General features: G+C 38.9%; 4 protein-coding genes across 8 annotated transcripts; 3 read left to right on the top strand and 1 right to left on the bottom strand.

Annotated features, from left to right (window-relative positions):
• Positions 1–657: 657 nt before the first annotated feature.
• Positions 658–1,092, top strand: LOC107192315. Its single transcript, XM_015581529.1, has one exon. The coding sequence runs from the start codon at positions 658–660 to the stop codon at positions 1,090–1,092; it is 435 nt and encodes a 144-aa protein (XP_015437015.1).
• Positions 1,093–1,638: 546 nt separating this feature from the next.
• LOC107192331 (protein claret segregational-like) lies at positions 1,639–4,520 on the bottom strand. Of its 3 annotated transcripts, none has more exons than XM_015581549.1 (5): positions 4,268–4,520; positions 2,931–3,934; positions 2,558–2,855; positions 2,200–2,474; positions 1,639–2,109 (listed from the first exon to the last, which is right to left on the bottom strand). In XM_015581549.1, the coding sequence occupies exons 2-5, from the start codon at positions 3,932–3,934 to the stop codon at positions 1,689–1,691; spliced, it is 1,998 nt and encodes a 665-aa protein (XP_015437035.1). In that variant the 5' UTR covers positions 4,268–4,520; the 3' UTR covers positions 1,639–1,688. The 3 variants fall into 3 exon arrangements, with proteins under 3 accessions (XP_015437035.1, XP_015437036.1, XP_015437034.1); XM_015581550.1 differs by having other exon boundaries at positions 4,358–4,520; XM_015581548.1 differs by lacking the exon at positions 4,268–4,520 and adding an exon at positions 4,026–4,081.
• Positions 4,521–5,069: 549 nt separating this feature from the next.
• On the top strand, positions 5,070–6,276 carry LOC107192334 (translocon-associated protein subunit gamma). Its single transcript, XM_015581554.1, has 4 exons — positions 5,070–5,293; positions 5,458–5,585; positions 5,707–5,798; positions 5,958–6,276. Exons 1-4 carry the CDS (start codon positions 5,164–5,166, stop codon positions 6,154–6,156), a joined length of 549 nt encoding a protein of 182 aa, XP_015437040.1. The 5' UTR covers positions 5,070–5,163; the 3' UTR covers positions 6,157–6,276.
• A 3,469-nt stretch (positions 6,277–9,745) lies between these two features.
• On the top strand, positions 9,746–17,590 carry LOC107192341 (troponin C). 3 transcript variants are annotated; one of them, XM_015581564.1, is made up of 7 exons: positions 9,746–10,133; positions 11,345–11,375; positions 13,331–13,474; positions 14,208–14,327; positions 14,919–15,050; positions 16,138–16,212; positions 17,544–17,590. In XM_015581564.1, exons 1-6 carry the CDS (start codon positions 10,110–10,112, stop codon positions 16,164–16,166), a joined length of 480 nt encoding a protein of 159 aa, XP_015437050.1. In that variant the 5' UTR covers positions 9,746–10,109; the 3' UTR covers positions 16,167–16,212; positions 17,544–17,590. The 3 variants fall into 3 exon arrangements, with proteins under 3 accessions (XP_015437050.1, XP_015437049.1, XP_015437051.1); XM_015581563.1 differs by lacking the exon at positions 17,544–17,590 and having other exon boundaries at positions 9,747–10,133; positions 16,138–16,608; XM_015581565.1 differs by lacking the exon at positions 17,544–17,590 and having other exon boundaries at positions 9,748–10,112; positions 16,138–16,608.
• The last annotated feature ends 32 nt before the right edge of the window (positions 17,591–17,622 follow it).

Raw genomic sequence — 17,622 nt, 5'->3', positions numbered from 1 at the left:
TTTAAAAAATGATAATGAAGAACCGTGTACTAACGGAAAAGATTGGCGTTGTTAACTAATATCAATGTGCGATGGTTCATAATTCCAAATTGATTACACAGAGGAAACATCATTATATATCGTGGAATATTTTATTTCTCTGGGGATTTGGATTATGGATAGCTTTGTGCACAAATAACATATACCACTCAGACATTTTAGTGTCAAAAGGTAAATGTTTACATAAATCGATGTAGGATGGATTTCTGCATACTGATCCTTTTTCCTTAGCTGCATTGTTATCTGCACAAAATTGGAGTTCTGGATTTACATATAATATTGGAATGGAATCAGAAGCAATGGAAAATGTCATACATATTACAGCGACAAATTGCACTTTATGCAATATGGTACTAACATTAAAAGCTGTGTTTCAATATGTTTATGTCCTTGTATCTGTATGTTTTGCAGTGCTACTTGTATATATACGTAAACATATAAAAAAAAGTATAAAAATGTGGAGTAACATGTGAGTAAAGAATACTTATTGTATAACGATTTGTTGCTTGTATTTTAATTGAAATGACTTTCTACAGAATGCATAACATCTATTCAGTTTTTTTATACCCAGAGACTATTTCAAAAGGTCAGAGCAGTTATACGTTTAATAGAAGGACAATGATTCAAAGTAATCACTACACTTCACAATCTAAATTGATTGAAAAATTCAGTTGTGAGCAGAAGGTAACAGAATGTATTTTGGACGAATACATAGTACAAAATGAAATTAAATATACTAGCTATACATTGTTGCTCTTCAACAATCATGAACTGTACCGGTATTTCAATACTCAACAATTTAAAAACACTTGCAACTCATTGATAAAATATTCAGAAGGTAAAAACTTAGAGCATTCGAACGGGAAGTTAATATCTTCGCGTGATAATAATAAGAGAACTAGTACTTTTCAATTGAAGAATAGTATACAAAAACGCATCATTACGTCTTCACCGGAATACCAGAAATTTTTAGCAAATTTAAAATCTCGTATTTTGTGTCCTTGTATATTTGAAATATCTGCAAGCTATGTTATTCGTATAAAATCAATTTAAACCACGATAGCTTCAAATAAAATATGCATATTTACATGAACATTTTTATTTAAAACCTTAACTCGTAATATTTCATTAGATACAAAACGCATTGCTTTATATAAATTATATATTTCTTATTGTTTTTATGTTATCTTCTATAACAAGTTTATACATTCATACATTCCAAGCAGGGGAGAACGAATGTTAAGTCATACTATAATTTCTCATTAATTCAATACATGTTACAATTGATGTTAATAACAATGAAGTTGTTCCATGAAACATTTTTCATGGGATGACGTATAAAAATGTAGATGAATTTAAAAAAAAATAGTATTTGAAATTCTTTTACAGAAGTCTGATAACTAAAATGGAACTTCGTACGCTTAATGATACACCAATAAGTTAAGAGAACGAAAATGCAATGAGATTCAATATTAAAAATATATATGTTTAACTATTTACAACTATTTTGTACGAGTTTAAAAAAAAATTGTCAGATAGCATAAAAATACGTGTTTCATAAACCTTCAATTGTTACAAATTAAAATGTATTATTTGGCGATCTAATCGAGTTAGGAAAGTATGGCAATACAATTTCGTACGATAAGACTTTATGAAGAATTTTGTAAAACGGTTCGTGTTCGCTTCACGTTGCCCGTTTTGCAGTTGTTTACATTGCTAGCGAATCTCAACGAGTTTAACGTTTCGTTATAACACTCGTCTAAAGGCGATACATTTAACAACATTAAAGTCTTCGAATTTCCACCCAAAGATGGCATTAGTAAATGAGTGAGTTTTGAATTTCTGTAAGGCACATGTTCTTGCTTTTTCAAAAGAGCAAGAATAACATTACCTAGATTAGCTAACGATTTATTAATGTTTTTCGTTTCAGCCAGTCGAACTGACTCTTCGCCTTTTAATCGTTCAGAACCCGCTAAGTCGACTAGATTTAGGTTTCCGATTGAAATCTCTTCTTTCGTCTTATGTGTTCCGATAAGTTTTATTCTTGCCACTGAATGCGATCTCGACGATCTAAAAACAAAATACAATTCCATAGCCGTTTCCCACACATGATAGTATGAATTAATTTATATGTATTGAAGACAAAGAACATAAATTTACCGCTCGTTCGATTGAGTTGCCGCAACTGCCCTGTTACGTTGAGCAGTTAAAAGACATTTGTGCAATTCTTCAGGACTATGTATTTCCTCGATCTTGAGGTTGCTAACGTACAAATCATGTCCCTTACTATCAGCCATTCGGATCTCGTGTGTCTTTGGTTGAGAGTCTAATAAATCAACAATGTGCTCATTATAAATCTCGAGGAAACTGGCTTCTATTTTGTATTCCCAGCCAAGTAATTGGAATTGTTTCATCTCTTGAAATATATGCCGTACCTGAATACAGAAATTGAAATGAGCATGCATTTTTGCTACTGAAATATATTATTTCTCGGCTGTAAATGAAACCGATATTATACCGTTCTAGGTATCATGCCCTCTGTGTCAAAGCCTGGCAAACCTTCCATGGTATATGTTTTACCAGAACCAGTCTGGCCATATGCAAACACACAAACGTTATACCCTTCTAAGGCAGACTGTACTAGAAGAGCTAACTCTTCAAAAATATCTTCCTGTTTAGCCGTTGGTGGAAAAACTTTATCAAAGGAGAATTCCTGTCGTGTTCCTCTCTGTTTTCCACTGCAACTGACTGAATCAGATCCATCATACTTGCTAACCTCGATGGTGGATTCATCGATAAAGTTCATGGTACACATCCTGTAAACAGTGAAAACAATTGCCATAAATGTTGTTTAATCAAATTTTAGCACTAGTTAAATATACAACACATACACTTTCCCAAGTTCAGTGGGAGTTCTAGGTCTCACCCTGCAAAATACTCTGATATTTCCCTTAAGTTCTTGTATAGCATTGTGTAGAGTTCTACGATCTTTATCCATAGTATGGATTAAAGATTGTAAATCATGTTTTACTGAGGTCAGTTCCTCATTAATCAACTTCTCATCCTCTAGGCTTGTCTGTAAATCTCTTATCGCGGACGTTTGTTTTAATATTAATTCTTCCTGTGAAGTACATTTTTCTTTAAATTCCTTCAATGAATTTGAAACATTTTTAAACGATTCCTCTGATTCTTTTAGACGTTTAGTCAAGTCTTCTTTTTCCTCTTGTATACTACACATATTTATCTTTAGCTCTTTTAGTTCAGTATCTAATACCTTGTTCAGATTCTCATATTCTACTGCCTTCACCTTATATGTATTGGTATTTGTTTCAAGAGAGTTCAATTGATCTTGAAGAGTATTGAACTTTGATGTAATTTCTTTATACTTTTGTCTTAAATTAGACAACTCTTCACTTGTGTGGGCCAGACGCTTTTTTAAGTCCCATTTAGGAAACTTAGCTACAGTTGCATTCTGTGGCTTCGTAGCTGTTGCATTTTGTGTACTTCTAGTGGTTATATTACTTGTTAATGCAGCATTAGTTTTTTGCATAGTTGTTGGTCGGGTAATATTAGGCCGGGTGAATAGTTTTTTAGCTTCTGTATGCATTACAGTACCAGTAGCTGGCCTCTTTATTGCTCTAGTAGTAATAGATGACATAGTCTTTGCTCTAGTAAGATTTTGTTTAGGTGGCGGCTTATTCTCAATTGTACTTTTAGAATTAATGTTCAATGTACTCTTGGCCTTTTTCAGAGTTTCAGAAATACCATTCGAACTTGAAGGCACAGTCCTTTGGTTTTTTGTTACTTTCTGATTATTCATATTTAGGTTAATACTGGTTGTATGATTAATTGAATTTGCTAATTGAATTTTTGGCTTTGGTAAGCGTGACTCCATCTGAAGAAACAGTGTATTACAGATTAATGTGAATATAATAAAATGGGGTGGACTCTGAAAAGTGCGAATAAAGCAATAATACATGCATTACCCAAATATCAATAAAAAGATAACATCCAAAAATCATTTATCAAACAAATCAAATCCTCTTCTACCGTTCATGCTTCCTTGAATATAAATGTTCATAGAATCACTTAAACGATTCAGAACAACATTTGAGTACGAAAGGATTCTCACTAATTGCAATCCGATTTTCAATAAAATGAAAGGTGTGTTGTTCGTGAAAAAGAACGTGTATACGAACGACAATGACAGCAATCTTATAAAACAAACCTCGTTGCCCACAATAATACAACGTCAAATCCCTCGCAGTCACACGTATGAACAGTCTACAAAGTTGTAATTGTTTACAGTCCAAATTACCTAATATTCTCATAACAATAAAGTGCTTATTTCGTGCACGGATTCATGGTTCCTATCGTTTCCATTAACATATATATATCAGAAAAGAAAAAACCGATCGGAATTCACCGTTGAGAAACGAAAGAACAGCGTTATTTCACTCTTCAGCATCAGGCGAACGGCGGTTAAACAATATCCGCTACACTTATTTGAACTTGAATTTCGTTGATCTTGACCAATCGGAGCAAACCTCATCTCCGAAAACCAATCCTTAGTCTGGTTTAGAAGTTGTGACCAATAAGAGCTTTTCATAGGACAGTTTCGTCTGACATTAATTACATAATTTAAACAGAGCTTCGAGTGCAATGAAATTTGTTTCGATGAAAAATATTTAGCCATCTGGCGATAAACTGTAAGTACTAGAATGGCCCCTTTGTGTATACAACCAGTTGTACTTGTAGGTAAAATGTTTTTTTTTTAAAGCTCCTCTACGATTAAAAAGACATTCACAAACAAACGTTTATACCTTGATGACTCTCATTTGTCAGAGAAGAGTTAAATTTTATTAACAATTCGTCCATAGATTAGCGAACAAACGTAACGACTTCGTTCTGTTTCATTTTCATAGGCATCGCTACAATTTCTTAATCTGTGGTGACACACCATCGAAGTGACGTTCCTACGGACACGTCGTCACACGCGCCTCCACACTGTCCGTTACTGCGCGTGCGTATTGAATTGTTAGCAAGTTTACGGTTCGCGTGGACGTATCGTGACAATTCGTTGTTTGGACTAGACTCGAAGTACCTGAGAAAAGAACACAGAAAATGTCTGGAAAATCGAAGGCGTTCACTAAAGAAGAAGAGCTGCTTCTCCAAGACTTTTCACGGAACGTGTCAACGAAATCCTCCGCGCTTTTCTATGGCAATGCCTTCATCGTTTCAGCGATCCCCATCTGTGAGTACAGAGAACTTATCAAGTATCAGACTTATTGTTGATTTGATCACTTCTTTGCAATCTGTATGAAATTTCAGTCTATGTTTATATCATAACTTCAAAAACAAATAAATCGTTACGGAAAACATTCAGTTTTCATTTAAGGTAACCTCTATATGTTTCAGGGCTCTTTTGGAGGATCCACTTGATCGACATTTACGCCAATTTGATCTCCTTCGTTTTAGTTACGCTAGCGAGTACATATGCCCTCGCACTTGCATACAAAAATACTAAATTTATCCTTAAACATAAGGTGGGTAAACTGTATTTATATATGAACAGACAAAGGCAATGTCTTACATTCAAGAATTTTTGATACCTTGGTGTGTTTGTGGTTTAGATCTAAATAAATAGAGACATTATGTTTATTCTAGATTGCAGTGAAAAGGGAGGATGCTGTGACCAAGGAAATGAGCAGGAAATTGGCCGAGGACAAGAAGATGAGCAAAAAGGAAAAAGATGAAAGGTAATTCAATGTCTTGAATGTTAATATAATTATGTTGTTACTAGATTGTTGCTGAGGCCAAGGTCTTGGTAACAGTATAAATTATTCAGAAACATTGTATGCTCAATAAGCAGTAACATTTTTAATGAGTTAAATTATAACTCAGTTAAATTTTTCTAGGATCCTATGGAAGAAAAATGAAGTAGCCGATTATGAGGCAACTACTTTCTCAATCTTCTACAACAATGCTTTATTTTTAGTCCTTGTAATTGTATCTTCATTCTACATTCTGAAGACATTTACTCCAGCTGTTAATTACATATTCTCTGTTGGCGCGACGAGCGCACTGTTGGCACTACTGTCGACTGGTACTCAATAATGTATGCAGTGTGAGAATGTGTGGCTCTAATTGTTTACTATGTCGGATGCAAGACTCTGTAACGGATCTTTTGATACGAATGAATGCGTACACGTAATAAAATCTTCTTTATTTATAGTAGTTTCAGTTACTTGCATTACCGCTCAGAAGTTTGGGTGCGTTTCGATATATCATTTAATTACATTGTACATACTTTTGGAAATGCTTCAAATTTTTGAACGGCAGTGTAATATATTTTATTTTCTTCCAATCGAAAAAGACATCAAAAGTTACTGTTTTTTTTTACAGTTATTTATCCCAACTTGATGGAGTACACGGTTAAAAGCCCAATAAAGAAGCCTCCAGAGAAATTTGTAATGTACTTAAATACTTAGTGACTGTAATACACTCTTAAGTCACGTTTGAGCGTATTTCATGTTTAGATGCGCGACAAATGATTAATCGCGCTCGCCGTTTTTGAGGAATCGACAGGCCGCGTTCATTACCGAATATTTTGCGATCATAAAATCCATCTTTCTGGCAAGCCGTATGACTGCATTAGCGGTCCACGTTATATCGCGAACCTTCTGATCGTAATTTACATTGGGCGTCCAAAGATTTTAATACGAATCAATTAGACCCAATCCTATTGCGGATGAAGAGTTATAACGGATCACGGATTGTAATCCATTATAAACAGTCTAACGCGGGCCATTCTAATGCTTTATTTGCTTGTTTGAATTGGAATCGTGCCAGCGTATATCTCGGCGAAGGAAAATCCCTCGCCAAATTTTATATTCTATTCCTGTGCGGTAGTGAAAATACAAACATTTACTTACACGGCGTTGAGACATTATAGCCTGTTTCATAAACGTTAGTCGAAGCGTCGATATACAATCGACAAAAGCTTCGTGCACTCGTAAAATTAAACGAGTACACATAACAGGAAGGAATTCAATGGGTGGGTATGTTATTAGCAATGTTTACAATTGTAATGCAATTAAGGCGAATACTAATTCCTATTCGATTATTCCAATATCTGTTTCGTCGTGCCTTACATATGTTTAATATAAGGCGTACATTTAATTTTGTGTGTAACCGTAATGCTCCCATTTAGATTCCGATAGTTGGAATATGGATTAAGAGGGAAGAGAACAGCTGCATTAAGGAAAATCATGTCGTCGGTTCTCATATCACAAGGAATTTGCATTGGCACAATCATAAGTGTGCATTTGGCAAAGACGTATCAGCTTCCTGGTTTGATTTATTTCATCGCGTGATATTAACGTAATCCTTCGATTATTACGCAGGAAACATTCCGGAATTGGAGGCTACTAAATGTGTACCAAGTTACCGTGCGGCACTGAATGACCGCTGGATGCTCGTATCGCCGATAAACAATAGTTGACAACGTGCCGCCGCGTATAGTGTGGCACTTAGGCGTGTACATTTTGGATCATCTCCAAAAGTGTTAATCTCTACGTTTCTCCAGCCACACAGGCCCCGGTGTCTGATTCTTGCGTTACCCGACCTACTTTATTATCCCAGCGATGTTCCATCAATAATAACCATGTTACTCATCCCATTGGTAAACCTTGAACGGAACGATATGTGATCTAACACTCCTACGGTTTCAAAGAACCAACAAATAGAACGTATACTGATGGGTGAGTAGCTAAAATTTGTAATTACAGTGTAATGTATTTGTGACGTTCTCTTAATTGAATGATAATCATGTATTCAGAATTCTTGAAATTTAGAATACAGGGGTGATGAGTAAAAAGGAAAAGAAGAGACGTAAAACAGCAGTATTTGTTTATTGTTTTTCTAGACTGCTGTCCAGACCGGAAAACGATACTCTACTGGCAACTGTCCACCCAACAACCTATATTTCGTTCTTAAACGTGGCCACTTTCAAGCAACCTGTCTCTGTCGATGATGCTTCTGATGGAAACACGGAAAAGGATGGAACTTGATGCAAAACCAGGCTCGCTGTTATTTTTTTCTTGTCTGTTTCTAATGTCAGTGAAAGAAACGTCACACAGCAGTGTAAAAAGAAAACTACGGGGGGGGGGGGGGGGGGGGGTGGTTTCAGAAGCAACTGTATAGACAATGCTGAAAATACTTGGAAGTTATTTCACCTGGAAAATGAACGTATAAATTGGATTCTAGTGGTCATATGTAAAGAACAAATTAAACATTAAAGATAAGATGAATATTATAGAAAATGATTTCCCACTGAATATTGTAAGTAACGTTATTACACAGAATAAGTATTGTATCGTGAGTCTTTCGCGTCTCTGTAATTTACGCTTTAATTATCAGGGTTGAGACCTACTTTACATCTGCTCTTTTGGATCAGCTTTAGACCTACTTATTCTGTTCTAGATCAGCTGTGCTCCGCCTAAGTCGCATGGCACTGACCAGACAGTGCACGTAGGCATAAATTGTTCCTTTTGTTTTCTGGCAGCCCCGGAGCTTTTGCCCTCCTCCTCCCGATGCAAATAAGTCCCCTTTACATTGATTCGCAACGGGTGTACCCTTACTGTCGGGCTTTACTGTCGTTTACGCAGGCCGCGGCGACTTTTCATTCTCCTATTTTCGTAACCGTCAGCGCGGCGGATATCATTCTCGAAAAGACGTATACGCGACACACCGCTGATTCAATGAACGATTCAAGAACTCTCACGAGTCAACGAAACGCGCCCCAGCGGGCATCTAAAATTAAAAAAAAAAAAAAAAGACACTTTCGCTCACGAGATATTTGCTTGTCGCAAGAGCGAAAGAGAAGTTATGCTTGTCCACGTCGTCTTTTTTTCTCTTCGACGGCTCGAAAAGAATGTTCAATTTAATCTTCTTGCATTCACGGATCCATCCGAGCATTTTCGGTCTTCTTCCTGTTCGCCGTTATTTTTTCGTTCGTTTATACTTCAGCGACAACACGATCTGTACGTGTCAAGATGGACGGCTTCAAAGTCTGTTCGGAGCACCACACGAGATGCACACGCTGGACGCTCACGAAAATATCTCCAGCTTCGCATCTTTACAGCCCGTAGAAAATTACGCGGGTCGGAGGCTTCTTAGAAGCCATTAAGTTCTTGCGTTGGGATCCCAGCAAAGTGGTGCACAAGGAAGGACGTATCATCGTGGTATATCGCAAGGATAATGTGACTTTTCCGTTTTGGAATACATGTACGTTAACCGGTACAATAAATCTATACAAAGTCTTCTTTCTCTCTTTACTTTTCAGTAAAAGAAGACAGAGACGCTCCTCGATGGGGGTCCACCGTTAGGATCAGCCGAACGGATGCATCAAGAGTTATCTCCCGTCCTAAGCATCCACTCGGAAGAATCATTCTTCGAATGGAGACAAGCTGCCACGAGGAAATATTCCAACGCAGCTGATAATCGCGATTGGCGCCAAGGTAAAAAAAGAAGAGAAAACAAAATGATGTCCACAGCGAAAAACAGAGGCACGAGGAAATGGCCGGTAGGGGAAACCGAAAGGACGGCCCTGATTTCGAGCCTCGCGGTACCGTCTGCATCCCAGAAATAGCGCAAGCGCCTTTCCAAAAGCTTTAAGGCCCGCTACGAGACGCGAAGCGAGACGAGGCAGAGGAGACGAGAGAAGAGAAGCGAAGAGAGAGGGCGAGAAAAGCTAAGGACTGGTGGCGGCTGGAGGTAGGAGGCGGGGTGCGGTCCGGGCACGCCACGCAACCGCTATATCCTCCAATTCGAATATTACCGCGACGGTGACCGTTCCTCGTGACAGTGCCCGGACAGTCAGCAACACCTCCACCATATCAAAACCACCTCGCTCGTTCAAACGCCGCGAAGTAACATCGTAACCCGACGCGTGAACTCACCTCGTCACGCACCCAGTACAGAGTAGTATAATACCAGTGTTTAAACAAACCAAAAGAAAGTAACCGTTTTAAAGTAAAAAAAAAAAAAAAAAAAAGACCCGCGCCACCATGGTATGTTCTATTGATGATATCGTAAGTCGTCGCCCTGGTAAACATACACGTTTTCCTACTGTATTATTTATTTATTGTATTTTTTTTTCTTGTGTATATCGAATGATCGTGCCTCGCCTCTTCAGTCTGTCTCTCTATCGTTCTCTTCTGTGTCTGCCCACTCTGGCTGTCTTTTTTTGACTCGGGAATGAAGCACGGGAAGCATGATGAACTTTCGACGTCAGCAGAAAAAAAAAAGTGTAAACGTTAGAGCATTCCTGATCTGGACTATCGGATCGATTATTGGAGTTGTTATTGTAAATGTTCAGTCTGACGTTGGAAACGATCGTACACCCCATGTCTGACTACGGAATGCCTGCATCCACTTGTACTCTCTATGTCTCACGTTTTTGATTTATTCTTTTTTTCTCTCTCTCTCTCTCTCTCTCTCTCTCTCTCTCACACACTTGACAATTGTAGTTGCACCATATCTGGCCTGTTTCACTATTTTTTTTTTTGTTCATTGATCGTGCACGGTGATCGAAATTAATCGTGATTACATGTTGCCCTGGAGGTCGAGGTCCTGGAAACGTGATTGTTTCTTACATGGCGACTTTTCTATCGGGACACGCCTTTCTTCCTATCGGTTGGACCATTTTAGAAAACAATATAAATTTTCTATTAACGTATTATATTATGAACAGGTATGTATAATATAAAAAGATATTTTTAGTTAGGATTCAGTGATCACTTGAAAATACATTCCGAATGTATTGAAGTAATTCTCCGGAGTCGACGGAAGAAAGGCTGTTGCTCGATGTCTGGCCACTGGCGGCTATTTCTACTGCGTCAAGTAGCAAGCGTCGCTCGTGGTCATTATCTCTTCTATATTTATTATTGACAATAATCGATGTTCTTTCTCTGCTCACTTAATCTTGCAAGTATAGCCCACCGGTGAATAATTAATAAAAAAACTTTTAAAAAAAACGTGCACGAATTTTCTTGGTACGATGTTTAACATTGCACGTCTCCTCATCGAGATTTCTTCGAATTAATTCAATACCTTATTCGTAACATGCTCGCAGAATCTACCCGATCAGAGTAACAAAACATCGTTTTCTCGGTTAATTCTTGAACGTCCTCTATTGGCATATGAACAATTAATAAATTAATATTTGCAAGAAAGCATCATTATCAGTGGACAAACGGCGAAGTAATACCCCCCTTCAGTTTCATTCTTCTTCTGTTCACAGGCCGATGAACTTCCCCCTGAACAAATTGCTGGTACGTAATTAGTCAATCAACAGACTTGCCCAACAATAATTTCTACTGTATTGTCCGATTTGATTCTCGGTGGAACGTTAAAAAAAGCCTTCTCCTTCTCCTCTCCAGGATCAAATGTCGAGATGAGGAAACACAATCGTGTCGCGTCGACTATATTTAGATATAGCAAGGAGATTCGTCTTAACAATCATTCGATAGGAAGCAAATAATTCAAGTTGTAGATGCTTTGTCGTTAAACACCAATACGAAGAATTTAAAAATTCGATTCGAAGCATCATGCCGATCGAATCGTTCCCGAATAATTCATTCGCGTTTAAATCGAAATCAAACGGGCACCTTGATCGCTCTTCGATTCAACGTGATCGGAGTCGTGCACGTCGCGCCATTCTTGGCTTTCCGGTATTTCAATCCTCCCGACGTTCGTCGAAGGCGAAACGGGTATCGTGTTTACTGGACGGAAACTAAATTTAGATCCCCACTCTCTGCCTGACTGCGTCTTCGCTGTCGACGTTTCCCTTTCGGCTTCCTGACCCTTTCGTCAGCGTGAACCCTCGTTAAATCGTCTCCGGAAGATCTCGCGGCTTCGCCGACCCAACCTATCTTTAGTCCCTTCGTTGTGACTCGTCTACACGCAACTGACGTTCGCGATACATAGAAACAGGGTTGTTGTGTTCGAATGCCAGGCCACGATTCCGGAACAAAAACGGGTCTGTCGTCGATTTCAAAACCCCGTGTAATTTCTGTTTACGCGGACGGGGAATTTGGCTAGGCTAGTCGAAGGCTCCCCCACGATTCGGCTGCTTCGAAATTTTATCTGGTGAATTTTCAATAGAAATAGGGATTAATTGAGAGGGAAAGTTAAAGACCGGTTAAAAGGAAATTGAAAATAGAGCAAGGAGCGAGCGTAACGGATAAGTTATCGCCCGCTTCTACAAGACGCGTTCACGGAGTTTATTTGTGCTTCGATTCGATCGGGGGCAGCCAGCGGGTGCCTATGTATAGCTACGGAACCGAGTTAGCGCGTATCGCGTGACGATTCGATCGCGGGAATCGGATCGGTAAAAATAGAGGAAGGTTTCTCCAGTGGGAAACGATACGCGGATCGAAAAATAGAAATCCATTTCGCTCCGTGGATAACGTACAAAATCAACGACTTTCGTTCCGTCCATTTGAAACAGTTTTTTGCGTTCGTTTCACTCCGACGATGGATAGGGCCTTTCCCCGTCATTTTGAACAAAATAATCGGTGCACTTCAGAAATTCTTAACCGACTTAACATCGAGTTTTTGGTCGAATTAACCGGTTATAGCATACAGGATAGCCTGAGAGCGATTGAATATTGAAAGAATTGCATTCTTCGACAACAACAACGATACGGACGATATCTAAATAAAATTGTAAAGAATACTCTGGTATCGATCGATTGGAAAAATGTCCAACAATACGTTCGATGTAACAGATAGGACTCTCTACGATTTCCATAGCCCAATCAATTCCGAGTTGAACTCTCTTAAAATATCCCTCGGACATATATAAATTGAATTTCTTTCACCGTAAGTGTTTCGCAGGCTTCAGCGCCGAATTACTGCGCGATCTTTTCCCGGTGCATAACGCGAACAGGCCAGCGTGTAAATTACCGTAAAATTTCATCGCACGGATCGCCGCCAGTCGACAACGATAAATAAACGTTCTAACTAGTATGAACGATGGTGCACCAAGCCAAATAAGCTTCGGGCCAGAATCGCGGGGGTACGGAAGGGCATTAACATCGGATTCTAAATCTGAACCGTATCGCCGAGTGCTTTTAACCCGGCGTGCCGACGAGAGTCAAGTCGAAAGTCCGTCCAACACATGCACCGTGTTCAATCCATTCTTCGCCGACCGTTTTCGAGAAATTTTTCTAATTTTTTACTTTTTTTTTCTTCAACAATGAAACCGCTCCGATTTATTGTCCAGTCCTCCGCAAAGCGTTCGACAGCTTCGACAGGGAGAAGAGCGGAAGCATCCCCACCGACATGGTGGCCGACATCCTCAGATTGATGGGACAGCCCTTCAACAAGAAGATTCTCGACGAGCTGATCGAGGAAGTCGACGCTGACAGTGAGTAGTACGAGTCGGGCATCGGTCAGACGAGTGAGCAACACTTATCGAAAATGCTTCTCGCGTTACCACTCTACACATGAATGCAGTTTAACTAAATGGATATATTTTATCGACGTTTTATGACTTTACAAAAATGAAATAACGCGTGACTGGCTACGTACTGCCTTTTGCACTGTGGCAATCAACGTGTTAAACTAATGGTACGGTAATTAATATAAGGATAAATAAGCGAATAAATTGAATGGAAACGAGTAATAGTAATGAGTCGAAATTTTCCTTGACAATTAACGCTCTAACAGTAAGGTCCGGGTCGACCCAAGATATAGTTCCTTTCGTACTGTCCCCACTTTGTTTTTCATGATTTTTTCATTATTCTCGTTTCAAAATATTTATTATTTAGTAAACGTTTAATACTTATACATATTATATTACCCCAATTAGTATTCCTTATTATATAAATAAATAAAAATACATGTTCAACATAATCATTTCTTTTACCCGTCTGAAAATAGGAAAATCAAACTCGGGTCAGATTCGACCCCACTTTATCACGTACGACCATAAAATCCACCTTAGCATTCGTGGGTAAAGAACGATCTGTAAATCGTTCGCGTTAACTTATTATTCAACTTTCCTTAGTGGTAGAGAAATACTAAATTTACAATTATACGAATTGTTAACCGAAATAAAAGTGGAATCGTTACACGCCAGCACTGTTGCTTACTTCCAGAATCTGGACGTCTTGAGTTCGAGGAGTTCGTCACGCTAGCCGCGAAATTCATAGTCGAGGAGGACGCTGAAGCCCTGGAGAAGGAGCTTCGGGAAGCGTTCAGGCTCTACGATAAAGAAGGTAGACTTATTCTCGTCGATACAAATAAATCCCGCGCGGTTGAGAACTCGTTTCGGTTTTGTCGGCGAACGATTTCCGTTCGTCTATTGTCGTCCATGACTGGAGAAAACGAGCCGGCGAGGGAAGCGTGGCGGGAACCGAGAATGAAGAATGATATATAATCGGCTTCACCGAGAATAGCCCTCTGTTCCCGGAATACGTAGTAAAAGAGCTGTTCGCGTTCCCCGTCTCGCATGGGAATGAAAGCTGACCGAATTCGAGATGTCTTGACGGGCCGCCGGCCAAGAATCGACCGCGTTTCGTCACGAAACCCTCCATGAATCACGGATTCAAACCGAACGGTCTCGGACGTGAATTAATGCCCCGTCGGTTCCCATTCGGTGGTGTATTAATCACCGGAAGCATCCACAAATGACACTGTTTTTAGTTTTACTTTCGTGTCTACGTTTATAAACCGACGACATTATGATTCCTCGAGATCCGTGTGTATATTAGTAACCGTGGGGGTCTTTCGTTAACCACCCTGTTACTTATGGGATCAGCTGAATTGAAAGATGGTGACAGATGGCGAAACATGTTTTCCTTCAACAGGAAACGGCTACATCCCGACTACGTGTTTGCGTGAAATCCTGAGAGAACTCGATGACCAGCTTACGGATGAAGAACTTGACATCATGATCGAGGAAATTGACTCCGATGGATCTGGCACCGTTGATTTCGATGGTAAAATCATTCAGTCAATCTGCGTATAAATATTTTCGTTGCAAGACTTGGATACTCTTTAAAATTTTTGCTTACTGTTACATCTCTCGCTATAGCGTTCGCGCGTAAGCCTCTCCGCGATAAATAACATCGCCATTGGTTATCGCACTGGAGAGCCGACAGGTGCATTTCAAGCGTACACTGGAGTTTATTTATACCCGTTCGGATGAATCGAGACCGCCACTCCTTTTTGCTTCCTGCTATTTATGTGCCCTCTCAGAAACGCGACACGATCTTACATTGTGCGTTGCCGGTATTTTATAGTAATTCTGGAAAATTTCACAGCTTACAAGGTCCTCCAAGTATTCGCGGACTAAAAATTCCCACGTATCGATTTTCTTCCTCGCGAAATAAATGCATATTTATTCCGCTGTGTGCTCCTTTTCCACGCGAGATACGTTCACTAACTTGTTACGCACGGTTGTACTTCATAAACTAAGGAGAATCATTAGCCTCATTATTTTTCCCTGCTGTGGAAGTCACCAAATCTGTTGCACCATTATTTTCAGGATTCATTTGTTATTAAATCACGTCGGAGTCCAAGTTTTCCACGTTCCCCGCGGCATAATTTGACTTTCTAGCAATTCCGAATTGTGCAAGACGCTTGGCATTTCTCCCTTTTCCTCAATGCTGAACAACCTGCAAAACTGCTTCACGCATCAACGATAATTTATTCTTCTGCGTAACGTTGCCAATACCAGGAAGATCTATGGATTGGTAAATAGTGAACTGGGATGCGTCTGCGGTGCCACCGACACGACTATTCCATTTTGTTTATCTTGGATAGCTGACGCGAGAATCGGCTACTTGTTGATGCTTTCTTGACGTGTCGTATTTTCAAAGCAACTGCCAGTACTATCAAGCCTTTGTGATTTACTAGCGCCTCTGATTCTTGTGACAATTGCCAACTCGATGACTGTACTTTCGACGAACTTTCATTATTTACCGTTGTTTATCGTTCAGTTGGTTTGATAAACATACGATACTAAATTATATTTACGTGTTGTGTGTCGTATACTGTTCTAATATTGGTTGCTCTTCGTTCCAGAATTCATGGAGATGATGACCGGAGAATAAACTGAATCTTGACTGGTGATACAGCACAATCCAACTCAAAGACAATGTATGTGCGACGGTCGCGTTACTTCAAAACTAATTATCTGCGTGTTTCTAAAAAAGGAAAACAAAAAAATCTGTAATGCACGAGAACAGTGTCTGAAAGAGCGTACAAGTCTCCTCTTAACGTCATGACGCGTCTCCGGTTCTTCAGGGGCAAGTTCGTCGGATCGCGAGACTTACTTTTATCATGGAATGTCTTCAGGTGGCTACACCCACACAATGGTCTCGCGCCAGATTTTCATCCCGTTTAACGAGTGCCGCAAATTAACCGTTTCGTGCGCGAATTATAATTACTTGTAATGTAACGGCATCACAGGTCTCATACACACATGCATCACACGCCTGCTAAGTTTTTCATGGACAGTATTTATTGTTGTTAATAAAATACCACTGAAAACGATCCCACTTCTGTTCCTTCTCAATTAAACAAAGAAACCTGAAATCGCCTAGACTCCCCCGTTCCGTTTTATTAACATTTCATTTATATTCACAATAATTTGAGATTTCTTTGTAATTGACATGTCAATAGTCGCAAAACGTAACGTGGTATAATATTTTTAAAAAAATAGAGTCGCTAGCAATAGACTAGAAAGTTCGATAACTATATATAATAGTGGCACTAATAAACTTTTAAATTTCATCACGAACGCTCGTGGAACGTATTGTTTTCAATATCATGAATTACAGATACACTAAATATATTATATATGTATATATATCATTCACGAGAAAATGTCGAGCATAAATTAATAAATAACGGATGACTTAGAATACTATACGGACACGCGCAGACGTGGACTAGACTATGGTTTACAGGGAACAAGAGACCGTAACTGTTATTCAATGGGGACTAAATTCTTCACTTTCTCAAACGATATATTTTTCTTTAATAGAGAACTTTTACGGATTCAAATTTCTTGATATCATATTAGAATAATACTTTAATCTGCGATTTTATCCGTGCAGTCTACTTTATCTCATTAGATGACTAATTTCGCTTCGCTTATTAGGGGAACGGAAATAATTCTACCATATTTTGATGGTCCTCATGCTTAGAAAGAGAAAAAGTTTCTCGCTTATATATACAATATTTCTTTCTAAATGCTGATCTATTTATGTCTTTTTTCTTTCTTTATCTAGATTTCGTAGTTTACAACAAAAATTAAAATCGGAAGAAAATATAATCTCCATGTGTTCAAAGATTCTGTGAGTCGTGTGCGTACTCGATAATTGTTACAATTAGCTGAGCAAAATATATGCAAAATAGAAGTTAGAAAAATAAAGAATATTTCTGATCGGTAACTTGTCGATTCATCTTTCTACTTTCGTTCATAGGTATTACGTACATACCGGAGCCCACGTTCACACCAGAGAATCATCATCCTCCAAATCTTTTTGCTCGGAGGACCCAAAT

This window comes from Dufourea novaeangliae, unplaced genomic scaffold (genome assembly GCF_001272555.1).
Source record: "Dufourea novaeangliae isolate 0120121106 unplaced genomic scaffold, ASM127255v1 scaffold335, whole genome shotgun sequence".
Lineage (NCBI taxonomy): Eukaryota > Metazoa > Arthropoda > Insecta > Hymenoptera > Halictidae > Dufourea > Dufourea novaeangliae.
Note: the sequence above shows the minus strand (reverse complement) of the source record. Positions and strands in the feature narration are given on the sequence as shown.

Excerpts from the sequence above, each read along its gene's own strand:
- LOC107192315 (XM_015581529.1), top strand. The coding sequence starts at position 658 with ATGATTCAAAGTAATCACTACACTTCACAATCTAAATTGATTGAAAAA.
- LOC107192331 (XM_015581548.1), bottom strand. The coding sequence starts at position 4,061 with ATGATTTTTGGATGTTATCTTTTTATTGATATTTGG. Across the intron at positions 3,935-4,025 it reads ATCTTTTTATTGATATTTGG|ATGGAGTCACGCTTACCAAA; the intron begins GTAATGCATGTA and ends CTGTTTCTTCAG. Across the intron at positions 2,110-2,199 it reads GCAACTCAATCGAACGAGCG|ATCGTCGAGATCGCATTCAG; the intron begins GTAAATTTATGT and ends TTTTGTTTTTAG.
- LOC107192334 (XM_015581554.1), top strand. The coding sequence starts at position 5,164 with ATGTCTGGAAAATCGAAGGCGTTCACTAAAGAAGAAGAGCTGCTTCTC. Across the intron at positions 5,294-5,457 it reads CGTTTCAGCGATCCCCATCT|GGCTCTTTTGGAGGATCCAC; the intron begins GTGAGTACAGAG and ends TATATGTTTCAG. Across the intron at positions 5,799-5,957 it reads AAAAAGGAAAAAGATGAAAG|GATCCTATGGAAGAAAAATG; the intron begins GTAATTCAATGT and ends AAATTTTTCTAG.
- LOC107192341 (XM_015581564.1), top strand. The coding sequence starts at position 10,110 with ATGGTATGTTCTATTGATGATATC. Across the intron at positions 11,376-13,330 it reads TCCCCCTGAACAAATTGCTG|TCCTCCGCAAAGCGTTCGAC; the intron begins GTACGTAATTAG and ends TTTATTGTCCAG. Across the intron at positions 15,051-16,137 it reads TGGCACCGTTGATTTCGATG|AATTCATGGAGATGATGACC; the intron begins GTAAAATCATTC and ends TCTTCGTTCCAG.